At 34.5% G+C, this 26,130-nt stretch overlaps 1 protein-coding gene across 15 annotated transcripts in view; it reads right to left on the bottom strand.

Annotated features, from left to right (window-relative positions):
• Positions 1 to 25,331, bottom strand: part of GYG2 (glycogenin 2) — a 59,683-nt gene extending 34,352 nt beyond the window's left edge. For 6 of the 15 annotated variants that reach the window (XM_007500989.3, XM_007500988.3, XM_007500987.2 and 3 more), the window contains exons 1-5: positions 25,031 to 25,331; positions 24,439 to 24,649; positions 9,075 to 9,216; positions 2,452 to 2,626; positions 748 to 910 (exon numbers count right to left, since the gene is read on the bottom strand). In XM_007500989.3, the coding sequence (XP_007501051.1) occupies positions 748 to 910; positions 2,452 to 2,626; positions 9,075 to 9,216; positions 24,439 to 24,448 (490 nt within the window). In that variant the 5' untranslated portion in view covers positions 24,449 to 24,649; positions 25,031 to 25,331. The other 9 variants (XM_056807995.1, XM_056807998.1, XM_007500983.3 and 6 more) reach the window with 7 other exon arrangements.
• Positions 25,332 to 26,130: the final 799 nt, after the last annotated feature.

Genomic DNA, 26,130 nt, shown 5'->3' with positions numbered 1-26,130 from the left:
AACATGATGATCCACTAAAATTCTAGAGCAAAATAAATTGGGTCTAATAGTCCAAGAAAATGATAAGATTAATTCAAATACCCACTTACCAGCTAAAACCTTATGCTTACTTGTCTCTTCCTAGAGATGCTGCTAATCCAAACTAAAATATAAAGTACATTAATTCTTCCCTAAAATTATCATTGGTGTATCTTTTAATGAAAGCAACTTAGCATTTGCCAACTTTTTCTTACTATGGTGCCATTTTTAGCTTTTAATATCCCTACCTCTATATTAAGGCAATTTATTTTCTCTGGCCAAATTTTTGCTCTATTATCCTGATTTCAACCATGTTCTACATGCTGCCTTGATTACCATTAAACTTTCCTTTCACTATAACTCCCTTCTCTCCTTCACTCTGTATAAAAAAGAATAAAAAGTTAGAGTTCTAATTCTGCCACTAATTGGCATTTAATTTCTCTGAGCATGCATTTCCTCAATCTATAAAAGAAAGGCATTGGACTAGATGATCCTCAGGTCTGATCTGATTTTCAACAATATATCTTCTATTTTATCCACATAGATTAAAGTCACTTCAATGGTTCTTTATGTTGCTTATGTCAGTTTTACCCTTTAATCTAATTTAATAATAATATAATAACATTTAATACTCTGGACTACTAAACTGACAATAGAAAGAAAAACAGAAGGGAAAAAAAGGAGATAAAATCCAAGTAGAAGGGAGTAACTGTCCTCTCTGTGACTTACCGTCAAAACTGCCGTGTTTCACTGCATGCTGCATCAGGAGGTTATGGGTTTCAAGAGAGGGTCGGAAAACAAATACTCCACTGTTGAAACAATCTGGCCATCCAGAGTCTGGGGCTGCAGAGAGCTCTTCACGGTCAAATAGCTCATCAATATTACAGAGCACCTAGAGAAACAGAAGTCAACTGAAAAACTGCATCAAAGTCTCAGAGGTCTGGCAAACAGCTGACAAATGAAACTGATGCTTAGAAGTGGAAAAACACAGGAATCCATTGGCAAACGTTTTGGGGGGTTGTTTTGTTTATTTTTAATGTGACATTTTAAATTTGGTCAGAATTGGGTATAAAGTTGTTTTTTTAATATTTCCCAAGAAAAGAAAATGCTGCAGTAACTCTCTGCCTTTGCAATTAAATTGATTTTCTTAAATTTCTTATGGCCCTATTTTTAAATGTTTGGCCTGCCCTACTCAAATATGGGGGACAAATGAAACTAAGGGAACACAAAAACATAAGGAAGACAAAAGAACATGTTTAACATGCTATCTCTGAGAATATTACAAAAGCATATAGTTTCCTCGGTGACTTTTTAACTAGAGAAAGGAAGAAAGGAAGAAAGGAAGAAAGGAAGAAAGAAAGAAAGGAAGAAAGAAAGAAAGAAAGAAAGAAAGAAAGAAAGAAAGAAAGAAAGAAAGAAAGAAAGAAAGAAAGAAAGAAAGAAAGAAAGAAAGAAAGAAAGAAAGAAAGAAAGAAAGAAAGAAAGAAAGAAAGAAAGAAAGAAAGAAAGAAAGAAAGAAAGAAAGAAAGAAAGAAAGAAAGAAAGAGAAAGAAGGAAGGAAGGAAGGAAGAAAGAAAGAAAGAGAGAGAGAGAGAGAGAGAGAGAGAGAGAGAGAGAAAGAAAGAAAGAAAGAAAGAAAGAAAGAAAGAAAGAAAGAAAGAAAGAAAGAAAGAAAGAAAGAAAGAAAGAAAGAAAGAAAGAAAGAAAGAAAGAAAGAAAGAAAGAAAGAAAGAAAGAAAGAAAGAAAGAAAGAAAGAAAGAAAGAAAGAAAGAAAGGAAGGAAGGAAGGAAGAAAGGAAGAAAGGAAGGAAGGAAGGAAGGAAGGAAGGAAGGAAGGAAGGAAGGAAGGAAGGAAGGAAGGAAGGAAGGAAGGAAGGAAGGAAGGAAGGAAGGAAGGAAGGAAGGAAGGAAGAAGGAAAAGTATTAAATAGCCATTTGTTTCTGTTCTCTTGCTTATTTGCCATTTCATTCAGATAGCTTTTCAAAGATATGTTACAAAATAAACTAGAACTAAGTCAACTACCAGCACTTACTTTACCTCACAACACAGACCCTGAATTCATCCAGAATATCTCAATTTTGCTATCTCTTGCTGGATTCTTAGTCACAGATTCTGGAAAAGATCAAGCTGGCTCAGGCACTGCTTGAACTTTGGTTCAAGAAGGGGAGTACCAAAGTGCTATTTGTACTCTGTCCTCTATGCTCCATCCTTGACCTAACCCAGTTCCTCCATGCTAAGGATACTTCAGGATTCTATAAGGTTTTCTGTAGACTCCTTGGTTTGGGGATAATTCAAAGATGTTTATTTCTCTCACAACAGTAGTAGATCTTCTGAATTTCAGTGTTCCATAATTTTCCCTCCAATCTCTCTACAACTATTTTTTAAGCTTTATAATACAGTAAATGATCTTCATTATTTCCTACTGTACTCACCATTGTATCAGCATCCATAAAAACACATTTGCTATAATGAGTAAGAGTCCAACAATGAAGTTTGGTGAAAGTTATACCAAGTTCTGGTCTCTTCAGCAAAGCTAAGTGGACATAGTCAGTACTGTCTTCCAAACTAACTTCAATTACTTCATCAAAAACTTTGTAGAGGACAGTCCTATGAAGGAAAAATTCACACACATAAATATATATGTATATACAGAGAGACACATATAAATCAGAGCAAAGAGTAAATATTTTAATACATTACATCATTTTTCTTTAAGACAATGGCATTTTGTATTATTAATTTATTATGGATAAGTGTGCACTGGCATGTGTAAGTGTATGTACCTATGTGTATATGTACCTTTACATCTATGCACATTTACATGAGCATGTGTGTATAGTGACTGTGTGAATGTGTAAACATATGTATGTAGGTATGTGCGTATGTGGGTGTGTAGATGTCACTTTTGTGGTCTTTTATATGTGTATGGCATGTGTGTGCATGAGTGGATGTAGCTGTGTCTGTGTGTCTACATATGAGAAGGAAGAAGGAAGAGGTGGGAAAGGAGAGATAGAGAGATAGAAACATCTGAAGGAAAAAATATTGTAGGCTAATGAATAGGAGAGGCACATACTGAATGAATAGAGATGATTCTTTTAGGATAGCTAATCAAAGTGCTTTATAAACTAAGGTTATTGAACAGACTTATGTTTAGAAGTCAAAGGGTAGCAAGCAAAATAAAGAATTGGAGTATAGAATGACACAATGCAGACTGCTTCCTAAACTAGTCAAAACCTCCAGTTACTGTTTCCCTAAAGAAATCATCTAAAAAGATGAAATATAGTCATCCTATCAAGTACATAGGAATACAGCAATGTGTTAAAATTCACATAAGGAAAAAAATCTAATTTCTGTGCCATGCATAATATTTATACTTTAGAATACATTTTATTTTAATAAAGAACGGGTAGATCTATTGCATAACATTATTATTCCTCTGACATTAAATATATAAATTAAATAGCAATATTCCATTCAGTTTAAAGAAAAATTCCTCTAGCAGTCAATGATATTAAAAAATAAATGCATATTATACATCTTCTACCAGTCTTTAGCCTACACACTTACTAATAATCAACTCAATGGTTTTTAGATCCAAATTGTTTGTGATTTATTAATAGTCATATCATTTTTCATATTGCATTTTACTATATAGCATGACTATTCAGAAATGTGCCCTTAATTCCTCCTCTCTTCAATCTACCATACATAGCTCCACTAGATTAATTTTCCTAAAATATTGCTTCATTTAATTCCCTTGATTATAAACTCTCGATGATTTCTCCTGGGTTGCAGAAAATAACTAAACTCCTTAGCTTGGCATGTAAGTCTCTTTAGGTTTGGGCCCTAATTGGTTTCTCCAACTATTTACTTTCCACTATTCCCTGAAAGAAGAGAGGAGGCATTATATAGTACAGTAGAACGTCAACCTTAGAGTTGAGAAGACAATACAGATCCTGTGTCTGATACACACACTGTATCTGTGTACCTGGGGTATTTGTTTTGCTATAAAAAGATCTAGGATATCATCTGTACCCAATAAAGATCACTGAATTTCCCCCTAAAAGATCAATTAAATATTGGTCCCCTGCCAGCTCTCTAGAACTTTGGGGTAAAGAATAAATGTCAACCTAATTTCTCCATGGTAATGAAATCACAGGTCTAGGTTAGAAGAAAATTACTGTGCTAAAAGAAATGATGAGCAGATTAATTTTAGGGGAAAAAAAAACATGGAAAGACCTACAGAAATTCTGAAGAGTGAAACAAGCATTAGAGCATTACCAAGAGAACATTACATATGGTAACAGAAATTTGTTTAAAGAATCACTTGTATATATTCACATCCAGAGAAAGAACTGATAAATAGAAACAAGCAAGACAGTTTTATATATACATCTATCTTTTCTTAAATGATATCTTCTCTAGGAGGAGGGATGATTAGAGATACATGGGAATTTTAATGTAAAATAAAAAATAATTAAGTTTTTAAAAAGAAAAAAAATTCCTTTATGTGAATGCTCTGTTCTAGTCAAATAATTTTGCTACTTGCATCCAAACATAACTCTCCTATGTTGTCTCCTTTCCTTTGTTTACGCTATTCCCTCTTATGTGGAAATACTCCTACTCCTACTCCTGCCAGACCCCATATCCACATCACAAATATGTGAATCCTACCCATAATTCCAAACTAGACTCCCTAAGTAGTCTACCATAACCATTTCAAATGGATATGAACTTTCCCCTCCTTAACACTGATTTGGCACACAACATATGCTGTCTTATATTATTTATTTAGGTTTCTCTTTATTGTGAGGAATGTGCTTTACAAAAATTATCTCACGTGATCCTCAACAAACTGTCAAACAATGTGACAATTAATTTTCACTTTACTTAAGAAGAAACTAAGGCTAGGAAAAGATAACCTGAATATCATAAGTATATGGGTAATAAAAACAAAGATGGGATCTTAATAACATTCTCCTGTTCCCCAGTAATAGACTTTATGCACTGTGCCATACTGTTTCTTTATACATATATGTAAAGTCCTTGAAAGACAGATGCTAAATTTCATACATATTTCCCACTTCTTTGAGTTAGGCTTACAAATACACATTTTGTTGTCATTTAGTAATTTTACGCACATCCAACTATTTGTGACCCCATGTGAAGTGTTTTTGGAAAAGATACTGGACTAATTTGCCAAATATATACCTATTTGCAAATGACTGAAAACTGGTTCTTACCAAAAATGAACCAATTAGAGCCAAAGATATAATGAAGGTGGGGCCACCAGAGTTTTGACAACAAGTATTCAAGTTCTCAGGACAAACAATTTCAAAATAATAATTTTTTCTCAAAGTATATTTTGTTTCTCATGCAAATTAAGCTATGGAAACAAAAGATAGGTGTGAAGTAGCAAAGTCCATTTGTTAGATATATGCTGAGAACAACAAAAACACTGAGTTTTTCTGCTGCCTTACACTTAGCAATCCCCACCTTCACCAACACCAACTAATAAGCAACTGTTCTTGCTTGGTGCTAGAAAGTCAGGTGATCTAAAGCAGCAAAGTACCCTAAGGAAGATATATGGGATACTACTTGTGAGATGGATAAAACCACTTTGACCATTACTTTCCTTCAGAGTTTGTTGAAAATGGTGATAGAGAGAGAACCCTGACCCCAAGCATCCAGGAAATAGCAGTGCTATGCACACCACTAACCCTGTTTGCAGATCAATCCTTTTAGCCATCATTGAGGGGAACAACCCTTGTGGGGTATACTTTCCATGCAACACCAATACCAATGCCAACTAACTACCAGTAATAGAGAAGTAAACCTCAGAGTCCCTTGAACTGTAGCACTCTGCCAACCACACCCCTGAGCTTCTAGCCCACACCATCAGTTATCAGTTAGAGAAGCAACCCTTATACAGAAGTGGAAGCTGCAGACTCCACTTCCTGAATGACCATAATTATTGAAAATATTATAAATCAGTGATCATCAAAACAATTTGGTACTGGCAAAAAGTTAGAAGGGTGGATCAATGGAATAGACTAGGGGTAAATGACCTCAGCAATCAAGTGTTTGATAAGCCCAAAGATCTCAGCTTTGGGGACAAAAACTCAGTTTCTAATAAAAACTGCTTGGCAAATTGGAAAACAGTATGGGAGAGACTAGGTTCAGATCAACATCTCACACCCTATGCCAAGATAAATTCAAAAATAGATATACAATTTAAACATAAAGAGTGGTGAATATGGAATAGTATGCCTGTCAGATCTATGAGGATGGGAAGAATTTAAGACCAAGCAAGAGAGAGAGTAATGAATAATGGAAAATGTAAATGGAAAATGTATAATGTATGTAATGTAAAATGTATATGAATGTAAAATGTAAATGTAATGTAAAATGTAAACTGAATAATTTTTATTATATTAAGTTAATTAGAAGGCAAGCAACAAACTGTGAAAAAAATTATAACAAAATTCTCTTACAAAGGTCTAATTTCTCAAATATGCATAGAACTAAGTCAAATTTATAAGAAATCAAATCAGTCCCCAATTGACAAAGTCAAGAGATATGAATAGTTTAAATAGTTTTCACGTGGAGAAATCAAAGCTATCAATAATCATATGAAAAAAATGTTTAAATCCTTCTTGATGAGAGAAATGCAAATCAAAACAATTTTGAGGTATCACCTTATGCCTAGCAGATTAGCCAATATGACAGTAAAGGAAAATAATAAATATTGGAGGGGATGGGGCAAAACTGGAACACTAATGCATTGCTGGTAGAATTGTGAATTGACCCAACCATTCTGGAAGGCAATTTGGAATTATGCCCAAAAGATTTTAAAAGAATGCATGTCCTTTGATCCAGCAATACCACTACTAGGTTTGTATCTGAGATAAAAAAAAATGGGAAAGGATCTGTTTGTACAAAAATATTTAAAGCCAGGCTCTTTGTGTTAGCAAAAAAAGGAAAAAGAGGGAGTATCCCTTAATTGGGGAATGAATGTCTGAACAAATTGTGGTATATGATGGTGATGGAATACTACTGTGCTGAAAGGAATGATGAACTGGAGGATTTTTATAAGAACTGGAAAGACCTACATGAATTGATGCAGAGTGAAATAAACAGAACCAGGAGAATTGTAAGAACAACTTAAGAAGATTAGGTGCTTGTCAAACAACTTGACAGAGAGCATTATACACAGTAACTGAAACATTGTGGGACAATAAAATATAATTGACTTTGCTACTAAAAAAAATGTAGTGATCAGGACAATTCTGAGGGACTTATAAGAAAGAATGCTATCCACATTTAGAAAAAGAAATGTGGGAGTAGAAATTCAGAAGAAAATATATGATTTGTCATTTGTTTATATGGATATATGATTTGGGGGTTTGGTTTTAAAAGATTACTATATTACAAAAATGAATAATATGGAAATAGGTTTTGAGTGACAATATATGTATAACCCAGTGGAATTGCTTGGCAGTTCCTAGAGGGGGCGAGAAGAGGGGAGTGAGACAATAAGAATCATGTAATCATGGAAAATTTAAAAATTTTTTAAATTTAATTTAATTTTAAAAAAGCAAATGCAGAAAAATAGTTCTCAGCACCAAAGTTCCTGATACTGTCAAATGGTTTGATATCAGAAATCTATGCTTATACTAATTGAAATGATTAGAGGCATTACCAACTTCTTGGATCCTTTCCATCTAACTCACAGCTGAAATCTATATGCATTGTATTCTTTGATTAAAATGTATCTTCCTTGTGAGCAGGGACTATTTTTTTTATTTAAATCCCCAGAGCTTAGCATAGTTCTCTGAATACTTAATAAATGCTTTTTCATTCACTAACTATTTGTTCTTTGTTACAAAAGAAGGTTAATGAAAGAGGGACTAAATTGCAAAAGTGCTGTAATGAAAAACTAAAAGGCATTAGTAAAAGATTTTTTTAGTAGAACTGTGTGGGGTATGCTTAACCCTGTCAGTTAATTATGAACAGCATACTTATCGATGAAGTCTGACTGTTCAGATCACAAGATTTACTCGTCTAGTCATATCTAAGAAGAAACAAACAACTCCTTGAATGTTGAACTTATAAACATAAACACAAGTAGAAAATAATGAAACATGATAGCATATCTACTTACAAAAAGGCACATCTATACACAAAGGAAAAAATGTATTCTAAAATATTCAAGTGATGCCCTGCCTTATATCTCCATACCCACAGACAGCATGCAGAGCAGAATCACTTTACACTATTATATACAGAGAAGTTCAAATCCTCTGAAATAATGATGTATCAGGCTTTTATCCTATACTTTCTAGGCAGTAGGGATACAAAGACCAATAGATAATAGTCCATCCCTTCAAGGAGCTTACATTCTATCAGGAATGGGGGGATAGGGAAATAAATATGGACATTAGCCCTTATTCTGCAAAAATCACATATATGTACATGTGTATGTGTGCATATGTGCATTTGTGTGTGTGTATATATATGTCTATAGACATAGACATAGATATTGGACTGACTAGTGGTTATGGAGTTGGAAAGACCTGAATTCTAGGTCTTCTTCCATATACTAATTCTATCACCCTAAGTCAGCCTAGGTTATGCCATTTTTCAAGCTCTCAGCAACTGTAAAATTACAAATTACAGATGAGTTGTAAAGGTGGAGTGGGTTTATATCCTCAAAATTCCTCTAAACAAATCATAGATCTAGATCCTCTAGCTATTTGATACAAATATACACAGAGATCTGTATAATATATACATATTTATAAAAGTTACAAATTGCTAATAGTATATTGATAAGCTGGGAATTCATGTGAATTCTACTGTTTGAGTTTTCCATATATTCTACAAATGGCTTGGCCTTTTTTTTTTTTCATAAGATAAAGTTATCCTAGAAAGAGTAAGCAGAAAAGTGTTGTGTATTTTAAGTTTAGATTCAATAATGTGAAAAGGAATTTAAATCAGTTCTAAATTAAACAAAAATGTTCAGATATATACAGTTAGTTTTTATGCATCTTACCTCAATAGACTAGAGACTTGAGGTGTAATTAGTATCACCAATTTTCTTGTTATCTTGTGATTTTTCAAGGAATGTCCAAGAACAAGAGCTCCCTGACAGTAAACATCATTGGTGGCAAGTGTCACAAATGCCTGATCTGTAACTGAAGATTTAAAAGAAAACCAGTTTTACTTTTCTGACTGACTAGATGGCAGCATTTTCCAAGTGATTTTGACTAATTGGAACCACCCTTTCTCCAAAATGTTCATGCTTAGCACACAGACCAAAACATAAAACTATAAGGTCATGTGGGGATATATTCATCCATGAGGGAACAGATGTCACAGTAGATATAGAACTAGGGGGTGAGTTAGAATAACCCAAGTTCAAATCCAGCCTCAGACACTTATTAGCTATGTAACTGGACAATTCTCCCTAAGCTCTGGTTATTTCAGGTTCTTTGACTTTAAAATGCAGATCATAATAACGCCTATTTCCCAGGGAGGATCAAATGAGATAATATTTACTAAAAGCACTTAGGACAGTGCCTGGCACATAGCAGACACTACATAAATGCTTATTTCCTCTTCTCCCTCCTCTCACTATACAAATATAAACCACAATTCCCATCCCATCTCACTCAGGAGATTGTTTAATGCGTTTCTGGTTCCCTTCCTTTTCTCTTCTCCTGTTCCTACATTAACAAAAAAAAATCTATATATACATACAAATCTATATACACTATACACACAATAAATGGAGGGATGGGTTGATGAATACACATCTACAAATTTACATGCATACATGGAAACATATAAGGTAGTTAATCTTTGATCAATCCCTGAAGACCAGAATCTAATCAATATTAAATTAAACTAACTATAATATATGGCTATTCCAAGTGGTCACATTATTTAGTATAAGCAAGTTAACTCAATTATAGCACTGACCGCTGTCTGAAAAATGATCAGTCCTTCCTCAGAGTAGCCTCATAAGAACGTCAGGTTGAAATGAATCAGTTTCTGCTAGTCCATTAATCTCAGAACTCTTCTATGTTAGAGCCATTTACACATATAACAGAGGGTGGAAGGAGGGGAAATTGCCCCCTCTCCCATTGAGCACAGAGTTCAGAGGCAGAAGCTACCACACTCTTCAGGTCAAGAGAGTTGGTATCCTAGTGGCAGGAAACTTTTCAGAAAAACAAAGAAATAACAAGGCAGGGACTTGAGGCTAAAGGCAGCTTTTAAGAGTATAACCTTTGGCAGCGAAGAAGAGAGTTAACTCTGGATTCAATTGAGAATTAGACCTGGCAATTGAGAGTAGAGCTTTAACAGAGGAGTAGACTCTCAAAACCCAACTGAGAAACTGACCCAGTAGAGATACCGTGCCAAGGGTAGATGATCCTAAGGATGCCCTAGGCAAGGAACTTATCCTCTCAGAGCTCCAAGCAACTCAAGCTGAGGAGAAGATCATTTGCAGAGGGAGATTTCTTATCCAAGATAGCTTTCTATACCAGTGAATTTATAGGTCTAGAGCCTGTCCCTAGGCAACATTCAAGGATCATTCCTAATGCATGTTTTATGGACACCATAAATTTGTGATTTATCAAGTCGTGGCAGAAACCACAAATGTCAGTAGAGAGAGATGAAAGATTTTCATATTAAGCATCTAGACTTTATTGTTTCAAGTATTTGTTTTATTAAAGAATATGCCCGTTAAATGCCCTTTTCAATTATTTGTAATATTTTTATCACTAGAAAATTTTTGAATAACACTCTCCCAAAAAGTTTTATTTTTTTTTTAAAGAAAGGGGATTTGTGTGTCTTGCTAAGAAAATTGTATCTAGGCACCGACAAGTTATAATCAAAATTTCTACCGGCTTCCAAAACCAGATTAACAGAACACTTCAATTCAGAGAGGGAAGGGAGAGAGGTGGTAGTGTTTCATTAAGAGAATGGCTCTCTATCCATAACTTCTCACTAGGGATACCAGAAATAGTTTGTTATCTGACCCAGTTAACAGCATAACAATGAAGTTCACATACATACTACTACTTTGCACTTCTATAGCAACTTTCAAACAAGTTTCTCTCTTGGGCCCCAGAGAGCTCATTGCCAAGATAAAGATAATAGTTCTATGAGGAAAAGAGACACACAGAGAAACCCTGAGCCTTGCCCAAGGCCACTGCATTGTCTTGGGAAATTTGAATTCCTAGCATGAAGCCCAGTGTCCAGGCCACACAGTATCCCACAAAAAGGAATCTCCTTTCCAGACTACAGTAAACCTTGTGATTTTGTAAGAGTCCAACAGTGCTAAAAATCAAAATATACTAAATGAAATCATGAAAATGAGAGCTTTAGAGCTCAATTTCACATTGTAGATTCTTTGTTACTAATATTCCAAAGGGGGGGGAGGCATATAAATGAGCCTCTCTATACACACTCCATACACTCCCTTGACTTACCTGAACATTGGTAGGCTAAAAAAGAAAGTTCCAGGTTATTTCATTGCAATAATCTAACTTTGAGGTGATATTATTCTAAAAAAAAATCACAATTCACATTTATCTAGTGCCTAAAATTTATAAAACGCTTTCCTCACAACAACCTTATAAGGAAGATTCTAGTTTTATTTGCCTCATTTTGCAGATTGGAAAGACAAAGTTTGAAGATTTTAAGTGATTTGCCCATGAACATATGCCTACAAAGTGTCTATGCCTTGACTTAAAACCAATTTTTCTGAATTCAAGTTCTATACTCTTAATACTAGCTCCTGACTTTTCTCATTATAATCTGAATGTATTCTGAAATAGCTGCCATCATGGCCCTATTTTGGAAGGCAACTGAGTGTAAGACAAAAGTATAGTCTATCTATATTATTGATGTTTCAGAAGTTTTAGATCCTGACTTAAGCTACTATTGATCCCTTCAAATGGGCAAAAATGCCTTCCTTTATCAAGTTGCTCTTATACAAAAGTAGCTAAATTCTGTAGTTAATTTGTTTTATTTCCTTAGTCATAATAGGTGATAATAATATAATGGGTGATCAGAAGAGATTTGGATCAGAGGTGGCCCTAAAAATAGATAGTGACAAAATAGATTCATAGCAGATGTCGCTTGAGCACATAATTCATAATATCCAAATTGTTGAGTTTCTAGAGCTTTTATGCTGTGGATCATTACTGCCATTTTCACATTTTAGGCTGTTGCAAGATTTCTTTAAATGTTTCACTTGAATTCTGTTACTTTTTCATGAAACATGAAAAATTGGCATCTTGATATGTTAAGGTCTGAAACAAATTTACAGGTTTATCAAGCAGCATTCTTAACATTTCCTGTAGAGCAGACCTTTTATTTGGGAGACAATTATTTTTAAAACTTAGAGCATATGGCATAATACAATTCAAGTAAAACTGAAGGTTTTAAAAGTACATTAAGAAAAAAATGGTAATTATAAACATAGAAAGCTATACAAATAAGGAAGCAGGATGCAATTTTGAATTTTTATTCCTTCATCAGCAGTGTTCTGTCATTTAATGTAATTTCCAAAGCATGTGTAATACTCTTTGTCCCAACTGCAACCTGCATAGTAGACCAAGTCATGAGAGATATTTGACTATTTCTCTCTTCAGTATTTTATGGCAACCTTGAAATTCTGGAAGGTTTCTAATAGTAAGATGATAATCCCCTAACCAATATGTTTCCCAATGATGATCACTTAAGCACCTATAATTACTTGGCTGTTAGAAAGGGGCATTTACCAAGATCGTATATAATGAGAGTTGGTTCAAGACTAGACCCTTCATAAGTCTGGAACATACTATTCCATAAGTACATATAGAGTTCAGGAGAAAGTGGGCTCAGACTTGGAGAGTAAATATGGTAAAGGGGTAATTCACATCTGATGATTATTGGATGTCTCATTTTGTTCTTCATGGACTCAACATGAAATTTTCTTGAGGCTTATTTATTTGTTGGGCTTTGAGGTGTTAATGCAATTTATCTCATATATATATATATATATATATACATATATATATATATATATAATTTGTCTCTTTTAAGCTTCCGCCTATATATATTGTTCTTTAATAGGCCAGGTACAGAGAGGGAGGAATTTATAGCATTTGATTTTGATTTATTCCTCTCTTACTAGCAGTTCTCTGGAATAGACCAAAGGATTTTTCTCAAAGCCTTCCCAAAGTTCAATTGACAAAGCAGTGACTAGAATAATTATAAGAATGCCTTTCTTTGATATACTTAGACTAGATATACATTCAATTCTATTGAACAAACTCAGTACATTCCTTGTGTCATCTTTAATTTTGTCCAATGGACCAAAGCACTTCCCACCTAGATTAATTTTGACTGACTGATTAGTTCAGAAGAAATGTCAAGACCTTGTTCACATTTGGTTTATGCTTTTAATTGATACAATCTATAACTCAAAGATGTTTTTCATCTGAGAAAGTTATCTGAATATAGAACATCTTTTTACTAGATTAAGTGAAGCTGAAGGATTTGAATATTCACATATAAATAGATTATCTGACCCTGCCTCTCCTTGATAAGAGATTATCTTTCCTCCAAAATTAGTTTCAAAAAATAAATTTGTAGAGTTATTTGAACTACTAAATTTGAGAGAAATGAATCTAAGAATTTTGAAATACCATGATTTTTCAGTCTCAGATAAGATCTCAGAGAAAATCACACAACTTTCTTCACTGAAGAGTAGTTCTCCCTGACTTACAATATTGGGAAAAGTTTTATATACTTCTTTCTCTCCTTGCTACCACCAGATCATTCTTCTAAGGGCCAGCAAATACCCTAAGATCTGTGGACCCTATCTAAATTCTCATTTATACTATATACTTACAACATTCTCCCAATTATTATTCAGTTTGATAACATTTATACTATATACTTACAACATTCTCCCAATTATTATTCAGTTTGATACTCTTCTCCTACTGAATCCTTACTATTATCATAGAAATTAAAGCATTTATGATTACTCCCCCTACCAAGCTGATCAGAAAAATTACTAAAATTTTTCACCATCAAGGATTGTCTTTTCCCCACTTCAGCTCTACAGCACCATGAGAATACCATGAAATTAACCAGCTTTTAAAATTTTACCATTTCTGAATACTAGCATTTTAAAATTCTACTCTCCAACCACAACTTTCTGTAATTCCATCTATACCATACTGTCATATAATAAACCTACTCTATATCTTTATGATGACATCTAAACCCATGATTCACCCCTGTTCTCTCAAATCATTTTCCCTATTCTGGCTTCACATGTTTCTGTATCCAGCTTTGCCTTCATGCTAAAACTTTATAAACTACAGCCCTAGAATATCTTGTCTACTGGCTCTTCCAACATTTCAGACTTGTGGGTCATAATCAATGGGGTTGAGTCCTTATTCTTGGTTAACTCCCAGCATCCTACTATTTCCACTGTGACTCCAGAATTGCCAAACATCACTGAAGAATATCAGTGAATCAAACTGATTTCAATTTCTACTCCAATTCTCCTTATATTGCTAGATAATTATTTTAAGCATACCATAGTATCACTCTGGTGCTCAAAAACATTAATGACTTGCCCATGCCTACCAACCAAATGAGAATACCATGAAATTAACCAGCTCTTTAAGTCATGTAAATCAAGCCCTCCATCAATATGCCTCTAACTTTTCCTGCCAGACTAATCTACTACTCCATATCTATCTATCTGTCTATCTATCTATCTATCTATCTATCTATCTATCTATCTATCTAACAAATAGATTTGGATTCATCAATTACATAGGTAAACATTCCAATGAATAATCTAATTTTCCAAGGATGTCAGATGGATATTTAAATATTTATAGAGAAATATCTCCCTGGAAATTATCTTATTCTGTGTTCCCTCTATGAAATATAGACTTTTCCTGCCTCCACACTTTTGATCATGCTGTTTACTTTGCCTGAGATAAATTTCCAATCCCTCCCCAAACTCATCTTTTCTTCCTTTATGGAGCAAGTCTACTATAACTTTATTCATGAACTCTTTCCCTACTTTGTTAAATGGATGGAATTTCATATTCTTCTGAATAGCTGTACAGTTTTGCTTGTATTTCTACTATGGCATTTATCTCATTCCACTTTATGTCACAGCTATTTGTTTAGGCAACCATTCACTGAAAAATAATGTTTTAAGTGTTCATTATCTGCAAAGTACCATGCTAGGCATTAGGGAAAATAAAGGATTTTAAAAGATAATATCCATGAGCTCATATATAAACAGCTATGTATCAAATGGTACCAATAATGAATCCTGTAAATAGTTATATGGATTAGAATTCACACTACTTAAAATTATAACTATAATCATAGGGGCACATATAAACATATGGCACAGTGACTAGAACATCAGGCCTGAATTTGTGAGGTTCTGGGATCAAATCTGGTCTCAAGACAATTCTCTGATTTGTGACCCTGAGCAAATCACTGAACCCCATTTCCCTAGCCCTTGCCCTTCTGTCTTAGGATTGTTTCTAAGACAGAAAGTAAGGGTTTTAAAAATATATAATTATATAAAATATGGTAATTAGTTCCAGTCCAGTGGAACATGAAGTATAAATCTGAATAATGAAACCATTTCAGAAAACTCATTATTCATTCTATTTGGTACTTCACTGTAATCTGGAATGAGGCTATGACATATATACAATTAACTCTAAGACAAATTAATACTTAAATATATAGTCATTTTTGCCACAGTGCTAAGTAAAGTGCTAAAAAGAAAAATTACCATTAGGAGGAAAGCATTATGGAGAATCAGGGAAGGCTTCATGGTCAAAGGGACATATGAAAGATGCAAAAGATAGACAAGAATTTCAACAAGGTGAGAAGGAACATAGGGAATAGCATGAATAGCAAAAGAAAGACAAGATTTTCAACAAGTTGAGGAAAAACATAGGGAAGATCACAAATAAAAGCAATTAATATGACACAGGCACAGGATCTTTATGGTAGGTGCAAGTAATCAAGTTTGTTTAGAACAAAAAGTATATAAAGCAAATCTGGGACAAAATAAGATTTGGACATTCTATTTCCCTGCATACCCTTTCTCCTCATCTTTGAAAAGTTGTCTCATTTAGTATTTTTCATACTTGACTTGAAATATTTGCTGAAATGCATATGAATACTGATTTTTTCCCACTGTGAATACTCCATCAGCATAATAATAGCTTCTTTTTGTCTTTACAGATGTTTGGTTTGAATTACTGTGACTAAGGAATTTCATCACCTTGAGTCCAAACTTCTGATTATGAACTTCTGCCAACTTTTTCTCCTAAGTTGGACAATCATAAAATCCATTGCTTGACCCATTGTCATAGTGTTTTGTTTTGTTTTTTTCTAACCCTTGCCTTCTGTATTAGAATGGATACTAGCAGAATTGCGGGTAAGGGCTAGTAAATTGGTGTTAAAGTGACTTGCTTGGGGTCACATAAGGTCATATTTGAACCCAGGACCTCCTTCTCTAGGTTTAGCTCTCAATCCAGTGACCAACCTAACTGCCCCAATTCACAGAATTTTTAACGCTGGAAGAGACCTTAGGGATCATCAAATCTTCATTTTTAGGTTGAAAAAACTGAAGCCTGGAGAATTCAAATAATTTCTAAAAGGTCACAAAATTGGTTAATATCAAAACTTGGATTCAAATTCAGATAGAACAATACATACATACAAATATACAAATATGTCCATATAGACAAATATTCATATATAGATGTGTATACTTGTACATATGTACATTTATTTATATGCTCTTTCCACTAATAAACTTGCCAGCTTCCTATAGACAGAAAAAATGTTTCAAAGCATTTGTCTTGGGATAACCAATATCTATCAAAATACTTAATATATAGAAAGAACTTAATAGGCTTGCTAAATGATTTATCTCCCAATTGATGTTCTTTCTATTTTAAAATATTCCTTGAAATCTTTACAATTTAGAAGGACTTACCTGAATTTAGGATTTGCTAACATAGCTTCTGAAAATACTATTGCAAAGGCTATATTGAGACACTTGTTAAGGATGGATTGGAAAAGAAGAAAATCAAGGTAAGAAGGTCTAGACTGATACTGATGATATTAAGTGACAGGTAAACGGGGGGGGGGGGAGGGGCTATGCAAATAAATATAAGATAATTTTGTATAGAAAATTCCTAGCAACTGAGATCAGAAAAGGCTTCATGTAGAAGGCAGCACTTGAACTGAGCTTTGAAGGAAAGTAATAATTCTATGAGGTGAGACTATATATGTGTACATACATATATCTACATATATATATACTTACCTATAAAGAAGTTAAAATTCACAAAGTTTAAGAGGCTTGACTATGATCACAAAGCCAGTAAGTATTGGGGTCGAATTAAAAACTCAGATTTTTTAAACTAATAAAAAGAAGCCAGAGAAGAAGAAAGAAAAGGAATGGGCACATAAGAGGGTAGGAGAAGAAAAAAAGAAAATATCTATAAATAAGGGGTGCTCAAGTGAATTAAATACAAAATAAAGGTCAATATTGCAGAAATATAAGGTTTAAGAAAACTACTATATATGGTGATAAGGAATCTATCAATATCTTTTGAGAGACAAGTTTCAGTACAAGGGGGTCTTATTGTTAATTTACCATAAGTTTAATTAGAATCACTGATTTGGTAAAAATTAAAGTTGCAATCTACATATTTTAAGAGTTTCATGAAGATTTCATAGAGAAATGATCATATTATAAGATACCCCAAGGTTATGAAACAAAAAATTAAGAAAACTTAAATTTCACAGCTAAAAGATACAACAGTACCATTCACTTAGACATCTGGTCTCCTTAGAACATGAAAAAAATGGCCTCCTTATATTACCGGTCCTTTGAAATAAACATGGGTTATCCTGACTTAGGGATATCCATGTTTTTATGGATTTTATGCCAAATTGGAAATTAAATGCATTCAAAGCAAAGCATGAGTTCCCCTTCAATGTTTCCTTTCCTTCCTCTATTTCGAACTCCTGCTGCTTCCAAACTCATGGCCATCAGCCAGATACTAGGAGTTGTATATGATATTGGAACAACATTTATTTGTCTTTTCCTCAAATTCCAAATGCTTTTTATAGAAGAATGGAGGATAGAAAAGGACATGTGTATTTTTATTTTTATTTTTGTGTGCATGTATTGTTATTCAAGTTCAAAAACAACCCTTTCACTTTAATAAGGAAATTTAATTAATACTGATATTTGCTGATAAAGAGTAAACTATGTGGACAGAACTTCAGTTCTCAAGCACATTAGAGCTGTCCATATGAGGTAAAAAGGGAGAATTCTTTTAAAAATTTAATTAATAATTTAAATTCATATAGTGCTTTCAAATTTACAAAACATTTTACACACATATCAAAACAGCTGTAGGAGGTAGTTATTAGCAGTATTATCTCCCATTTTACAGATTAGAAAACTGAAACTCAGAAAGTTAAAATGACTGCCCACATTCATGAATCAGGGGCATAATTTGTGCCTAGTTTTTCCTCTCTGGAAGTAAGCACTTTCAATTATACCATTACCTCTCAAGTTACTGTGATATATATCTTTTTTTTTTTTTGCAAAATCACATACAAGCTCCTTTATGAAGTCTTCCTCTATGAGCTTAAAGTCATCCCTCTTGCTCCTTAAAATTTTCAAGCTGCTTTGTTTGATCTTTCCTAGCTACTTAATCGTTTTCTAACAACATGGCTATTTGATTATATGTGTTTACATATCATCATATATCATATGTTCTTTGAGAACAGGGACTGTTATTTTAATCTCTGAATAACCAGTATCTAATATAGTGCCTTATACAAGGGTGTTGTTTGATACATACTTGTTGAATTCAATTTAATCATCACATTCCTAAGACATGCTTTTGCTTTTTTTTCCTACTTGCTCCACTTTGGTCTCCTGGGACCCAAGACTCCATCTAACAAATGAAGGATAACATTTTGAAGTTGACTATCATAGGTCTGGAGCACGTAGGTGGTACAGTGGATAGAGTGCTGGACCAAGAGTCAAGAAGACTCATCTTCCTCATTTCAGATCTGTCTTCAGATGCTTTCTAACTGTGTGAAACTGAGAAAATCTCAACTCTGTTTCCCTTAGTTCCTTTTCTATAAAATAAGCTGGAGAAAGGCATGGCAGATAACTCCAGTATCTTTGCCAAGAAAACCCCAAAATGGAGTCATGACTGATGCACTTGAACAGAGTGTTCATCATTCCTCTCTTATAAAGAAGATAGCTTCCAAGAGGTAAAGCAGTGAAGTCAAAGGTGCTTTTGTCAGGAGGACCAAAGTGACACAGGTTGAAATGGAACAGAAAAGAAGTATAGGAGATTGATTCTGTGCTTTATGCAAAGTAACCACATATCTTACAAAAACAACATATTTTTCATGCAATCAAATCTGACCAAGAATAAAGGGGTAAACACTAAATGCTGTCAGTGAGAACAGTTTCAGTGTAAAGCTGTCCTATGCTTCAAAAATGATTCAAAGAAGGAGCTTCTATTACTTTATTCATTGAAGGATTTTTTAAATTGTTGGTATAAAGTCTTACTTGAAAATTCTGATGATTAAAATCTATTTTAACTGCTTATTTTAAATGGTTTTCCATGTGAAGAAATCCAAACAAGCAAACTATACAGACATTTTTCTGCTTCTCAACAGGAGCGAATTCTGTGGTATACCCTCGCTTAAAAGCAATATTCTGTTTTCAGCCTAGAAAATATACTGACTATTCTCTTTTCTCAGATAGGAGGGGTAAAAGGATAAGCAGCACAGTAATTAGCCATAATTCTCTGGTTCCTAAAAACACCCTAGCAAAATAATATGCCAACAAGATATCCATTCTTTCTAATACATCTAACAAGTACATATTCATTTTTACTAATACATCTAACAAGTGGACCTTTAAAATAAAATAATAGAATATGACAGTATGAAAATACCTTAGAGAAATCTAGATAACTAACAATATTATTATAAGGATCAAATTAGATAATGTACATAAGGGGTATTTAAAACTTTTTTTTGTTAAAACTTTTGTTTTTGTTTGCAATTTTTGTTATTTCTCCACAAAATTCTTCTATGATTCCTCATACTGCTGGGGAAGTTGAGAACCCAGGTTCTGAAAGATTCCTTCAATGGAACTTATGCCCCAGAAGGTACTGCACTGAAATATCTTAAACTATAGTTCCAATAACAAAGTGAGGACAGTCTTTCTAAGGACAGAATAGGTGTTAGCAGGTTATCAGCATCGTTTATTAGTAGGTGATTTACTGTGATGAATTAATGGCAACAATTGAAATTTGGCAATGTCAACAACCCATGAAATAAAGAAAACTCTGACTGAAGTCCTGTTATTCTCCTTCCTTAGAGGGAACAATGAAGAAATGACAGAAAAGGGAGCATGCTGTGAGCTATAAATCAAACAGATTTTAGACCATTTGTACAAATAAAATGGGTATTGTAAACATGAAATCTTTGTCCCATGGCCAACTTATTATTCAGTTAATGGAAGAAAAGAACCACATCAATATCAATATGCATGTGATAAAACCATAAGATTGCAGGTAATGAAAGGATGACTCACTGGTCATCCTAGGGCAGGTATCATGGGCATAAAAGCAACAAGAAGCATCATTTGATCAAACTTTGTCAACTCATCCATCACACAGAACTCATGATGAGCATAAGGAAAAAAGACTACAATGAAGATGACTGCAATTTCTACACCAGTAATTTTTGCAGTGGACAGGAAGGAAAAGAAATTCTAGCAGGAAAATGACAAGATCCTCCAATCCAAATCAATATATCTATTTAATACTTAGAATCGATGGATGGTAATATATGTATGTACATTCATATATATATACACATATAAATATGTGTATATATATACATGGTCTTATATATGTGGTCATACATATTATCTATATGCATATATGTAGATGATATATGTTGTAGATGTGACAGCCTTTAGAAATGAACATCTTGACAGTCTTTAATTCCTTAATCCTGGGCATATTTCCAATTACTCAGAAATTTTACAAATATATATTATGAATACTTTCATCCAAGAGGCTAGGAATGTGATAGAAATGACAGTTAGTAGTATCACTTTTCCAAAACAATTGCTTACAAGTAGGTCTGACTGTTTAAAAGTGAAATGAAGACATATCAAGAACAATCCTACAAAAATTTTGCATGAGACTCAAAGAAGTCCCACCATGCTAAGATCAATGTTGGCTAAAACTGACAGGAGGATAACAAATGGAAACTGGAACATGTGTTGGCACTGATAAAAACATATATATATATATATATATATACATATATATATACACACACACACACACACACACATATATATATATATATCATTAGTAACACAGCACCTGCCTCAATTGGAAATTAGTGCATTAGTCCTCAGTGTGTAATACAAATAAGCAGAAATGGACTTGGAGGAGGCAGCTAAGTGACTTAAAGAATTAATAGCCAGGACTAGAGATGAGTGGTCCCGAATTCAAAGCTGGCTTCAGACACTGTGTTACCCTGGGCAAGTCACTTAACTCTCATTGCCTAACCCGTGTCATTTTTCATTCTTGGAACCAATACACAATATTGATTCTAAGACAGAAGGGAAGGGTGTTTTTGTTTTTAAGAAAGAAATGGACTTAGGAAGATGAAATGAGGAGAAGAACCTAAACTATGCCAAGTATACATCTAATGAAACATAGTCTTGAAAGCATTGCAAGATTACTTTGCAAAATATCTAAGGAGAAAATAACAAAAGAAATGTTAAAATTATACCCCAAATAGCAAATAATGAATACCTGTGCCTACTTTCTCATATTTACAAAATATTTATGAGAATGATCTACATGTACTCAGAAGATACTTTGAGAAAAATGTGAGAAATAATTATGAAGCTTTCTCAATGATTCTCTAAAAACATCACAGTATTATAACCATATAATGACTGAAAGGTATAGAAAAAAGCTGATATAGTTTATTGCTTATTGACCACCCACAAATAGTATTTGATTCATTGTATAATGTAGCTTTCTTACAATAATGTGTCTTTCATGAAAATTTTAAGACCAAGATAGACCTCTGATGAATGATATTCCAGAGATAACTTAAGGACTTTCTGATTATTAAGACCTAGCAAGGATATATTGGCCAAAGATGTTCATTACTGTCATGGATAACATCTTACACAGGATGAAAACACATCAACCTACAAATGGCAAAATCTCTAAAATTCTCCAAATTGAACATTATATTTGGAAAGATATTTCATTTTTATTGGTATCTTTCATTTTTAGATCAGATTGCTTTCATATGTCCCTCCACCCAAACCCAGCCACACATTGCAGTAGTTTTTAAAAGAAAGCACTTCAAAAAACCAACCCTTAGGACATAATTCTCTGGGTGTACAATATCCCACACTCATTAGTCCATCATTTCTTGTAGCGAGTATTATATTTATTAATCAGGTACTAAAATATTCACTACCTTTGCAATCATATACAAAACTATGCAGAAAAAATTAACCCAAAATGCATTCCAGGAAACAATCTAAATAGAATAATATCTATTGTCAAGATTTCAATAAGCAGTTGGGACCACAAGAGTATTAAATTAATACATCAGTATATATATATATATATATATGGTGTTGACAATAATGATGAATAATGAGTTGGACATAGGAAGACTGAGTTGGATATCATCTAATAAACTATGTGGAATACAAAGAGCAAAGTGGTTTCAAATTATCTAGTGATATCTTGAGTTTGAGAAGAGGTATAGGAACATTTTACCAATGGGCATATATTAAGGGAATTCAGAAAAGCAATATTTGATGGGAAAAGGAGGTAGAACAAGAAGGAGGTGTGAGTAAACAGTAACAGATGAGTGTGATCCACTGGAATCCCGAAAATGTAAAAAGAAATAGAAAAAAGTCCCTAGCATATTGGGCAGAGATTCTGCAGAAGAACAAAGACAAAAATCACTGAAAATGAAATAGCCATTGCAGAATCTACATCAATGAGATTATAGATCCCCTAAAGTATTTAACTATTTTCACCTAATCCAACCTATTTATCTTATAGATTAGTGAACTGTGGATAAACACTATACTCATGGTCATTTAGCTATGAGATTTGTTCTTTCTTATAAAGGTAAATCTAAATGTCACCAGTTTGGGTTGATAAGATCAACTCTTCATTTTTATATGTTTATTACATTCAAGGGTGAAGAAATTAGCTAACTCACTCTAGAGATTTGATCTGGGCCAAGTTTGATTTAGCAGTCAGAAAATGTACAGATTAACTATTCAAGAGTATTTTCACTCTGAGAGTTGTTTGAATAAATGCACTCAATGTTCCCTAAATTCTGGAAAATCTTATTTAGATAACCTCATGGGTTGTTGACTATCTCAGAATATATATTTATGTATGAAAACCCTATTCATTCAGTGATTCAAAATTATGTGGCTTTTTAACATACTTCTGAAGCACAAACATATTCATTAAAGATATAAAGATTCTGCTTGTAATTTTGAAATGATTTTGCTAAAAAAATACCTGAATTCTAAGAAAATGACTACTACTTATAAAAACTTATGCTTGTTTATCCCTTTGTGGTTTGCAAAATATTTATATATACATAATACATATGTGTACATATGACATATGTGTACATGTAGACCGATATTACATACACATCATATAATATATATAAATATATCATCTCTTTTAATCCTCCCAAGAGTCCTGGAAACTAGGTAAACAGGCAAATTGTCTTTTATAGTTTTTATACATGAGAAAACTGGAGACCATAGAGTTTGTCTAGAATCCCATTTGTATAAAGCTGGGGGGTAGAGGGGCAAAATCTTCTGGTCTCAAGTCTAGAGATCTTTCCACTGTGCCATGCTTCATGGCATTCTACAAATATACTACAAAAAACCAACACATGGGGAGTTAAATTCTCATTACTACAGAAAGCCCAAAGATAGGAGTCCAGTGCATATCATCTCCCTAACCAGATGGTAGACTGCCTAATGTGTCTGGGCTATTTATGACAAATCATCCTGGTTGCAGTAAATAATTGAAAATGGTTTTCCTTGCACTGCTTCCTAACTAGGGCAGTCAGGAAAGAAAAGTTTACATGGAATATATATACCATCAGCAGAATTAATTACAAGACTGCATATTTACCACTGAATAAGAATCTCAATATAAATGGTCTGTTTACCACCCCCAGAGTTGTAAAGGGAAAAAAATACACCTACTTACCAGACATCATCTAAAGCCAAAAGGATGAGGGGATGAGGGGGGCGTGTATGTATGAATATCTGTACTCCTGCCCACAGGGGAAAGGCAGTAGCTACAGAGCCTCACTAGCTTCCAGAAAGGGCCCAAGACGAACAGATGAGATTCCTCCAGTGGAAGAACGGGGTCTGTAGGGGGGGGAAGGGAACAGAAAACCTTGCCTGCTTTTGCAGGCCTGCAAAAGAGAATAAATTAATATCCCTCGATCTGCCCACAGCTGCAAATGTCCCCTCCCCCTCCAAGGCAGCAGAAACAGTGGCAGGCATGCCCCAGCCACCGAGTGTCCTGCCTCACGGACAAGGGCATGTCATCCCTGCGACCGAACTGCTCTTGCCAGCACCTCTCCCCTTCTACCCCCTCCACACCTGCATGGGGTTCACCCTCCTTTTCCTACACTCGGCCACTGCCTTTTCCTCCACGCCAGCTATGCCCTTATCCCCGGCCCTGAAACCTTGCTGAAGAGGGGCACGCTCAAACCTGCCCTAGCCCGGAGTAACACTGCACCGGCTCGACTCTCTCCCGCTTCACCCTCGCTGAATTGGGGGATACCTCTTACCGCCAGGCTCTTGGGCAGCCTTCGGTAGTCCAGGTCTGGAGAGCTGGGAGTCCCCGGAGCCTTCTGCCCGCCGGGATTGGTCGTTCTCTGGAAAGTCGGCCCCGCCCCTGCCTCTGTGCAGACGCCCCCAGCCCTGGTCCAAGAGACTACAGTAGCCTCCGGAGCCCCTCCATTCCTCTCCCTACTATACCAATCATCCGTGGCCCCGGGACCCCTTAGGATCACAGGGGTACACCCCGATATTGATAGGAGGAAGGCAAAAAGGAGATGAGCGCTGTCCTTTCCTATCCTCTATTCAGTGAATTCTGTGCATGGACATTTAACCTTTAACCCACCAACCCCAGAGTCAATGTTTACAGTGGCCTCCAGAAGAATGGGCAAAAGGCCAGGTCTGGTCTCTATGCTGAAATTCGTCCATCCTGGTAAAAGGAGAACAATACTGTAAAACTTTCCTGATTGAAAATCAAACTTCCTACATTTAGAATGGCAAGCTATGTTACTCTAGGTTCATAGTGGACTAAGTGAGCACTCCCACCATATACAGCCATATCAAGACTGATGCAAGGTTATGTCAAGACCAGATAGATATTTGTGAACATATATGTACATATATACATACTACAGATTTATATAGAGAGATATAGATATAGATAGATATATTCTTTTTTTTAAAACACAGTGTGTGTATTAATTGGAACTGACAAATAGAAGGACTAGGATTGAACTGGAAAAGGAAGATCACTGAGCTTCCCAGGAAAAGGGTCAGGTCTATCCAAGAAGGAGAAGGGCCAAGAGAAACCAAGTGCATTGTCAGGGCAGGTGTTGGCAATAAATATTTGACTTTGTTGTTTTATTGTGGGTAACAATAAGCAAACGGGAGACACCAGTAGGAGAGGGATATGGATAACGAGTAAACATCCTCTGTCCTTCAAAAGCTTGCCATTTTACAAATAGATATAAGCAACTAGAGAATACTATAAATCTGTGATGAATGGCTAAATGATGGGATGTGCAAGAGCTGTAAGTGCTGGAGACAATAAAATAAAGGAGAAATCAAAGTAGAGCAGATTTCTGTAGGAATGCATGCTGGCTTTGTGGCT

This window comes from Monodelphis domestica, chromosome 8, assembly GCF_027887165.1.
Source record: "Monodelphis domestica isolate mMonDom1 chromosome 8, mMonDom1.pri, whole genome shotgun sequence".
NCBI lineage: Eukaryota > Metazoa > Chordata > Mammalia > Didelphimorphia > Didelphidae > Monodelphis > Monodelphis domestica.
The sequence above is the reverse complement of the archived record's forward strand: the minus strand, read 5'-3'. Positions and strand labels throughout refer to the sequence as shown.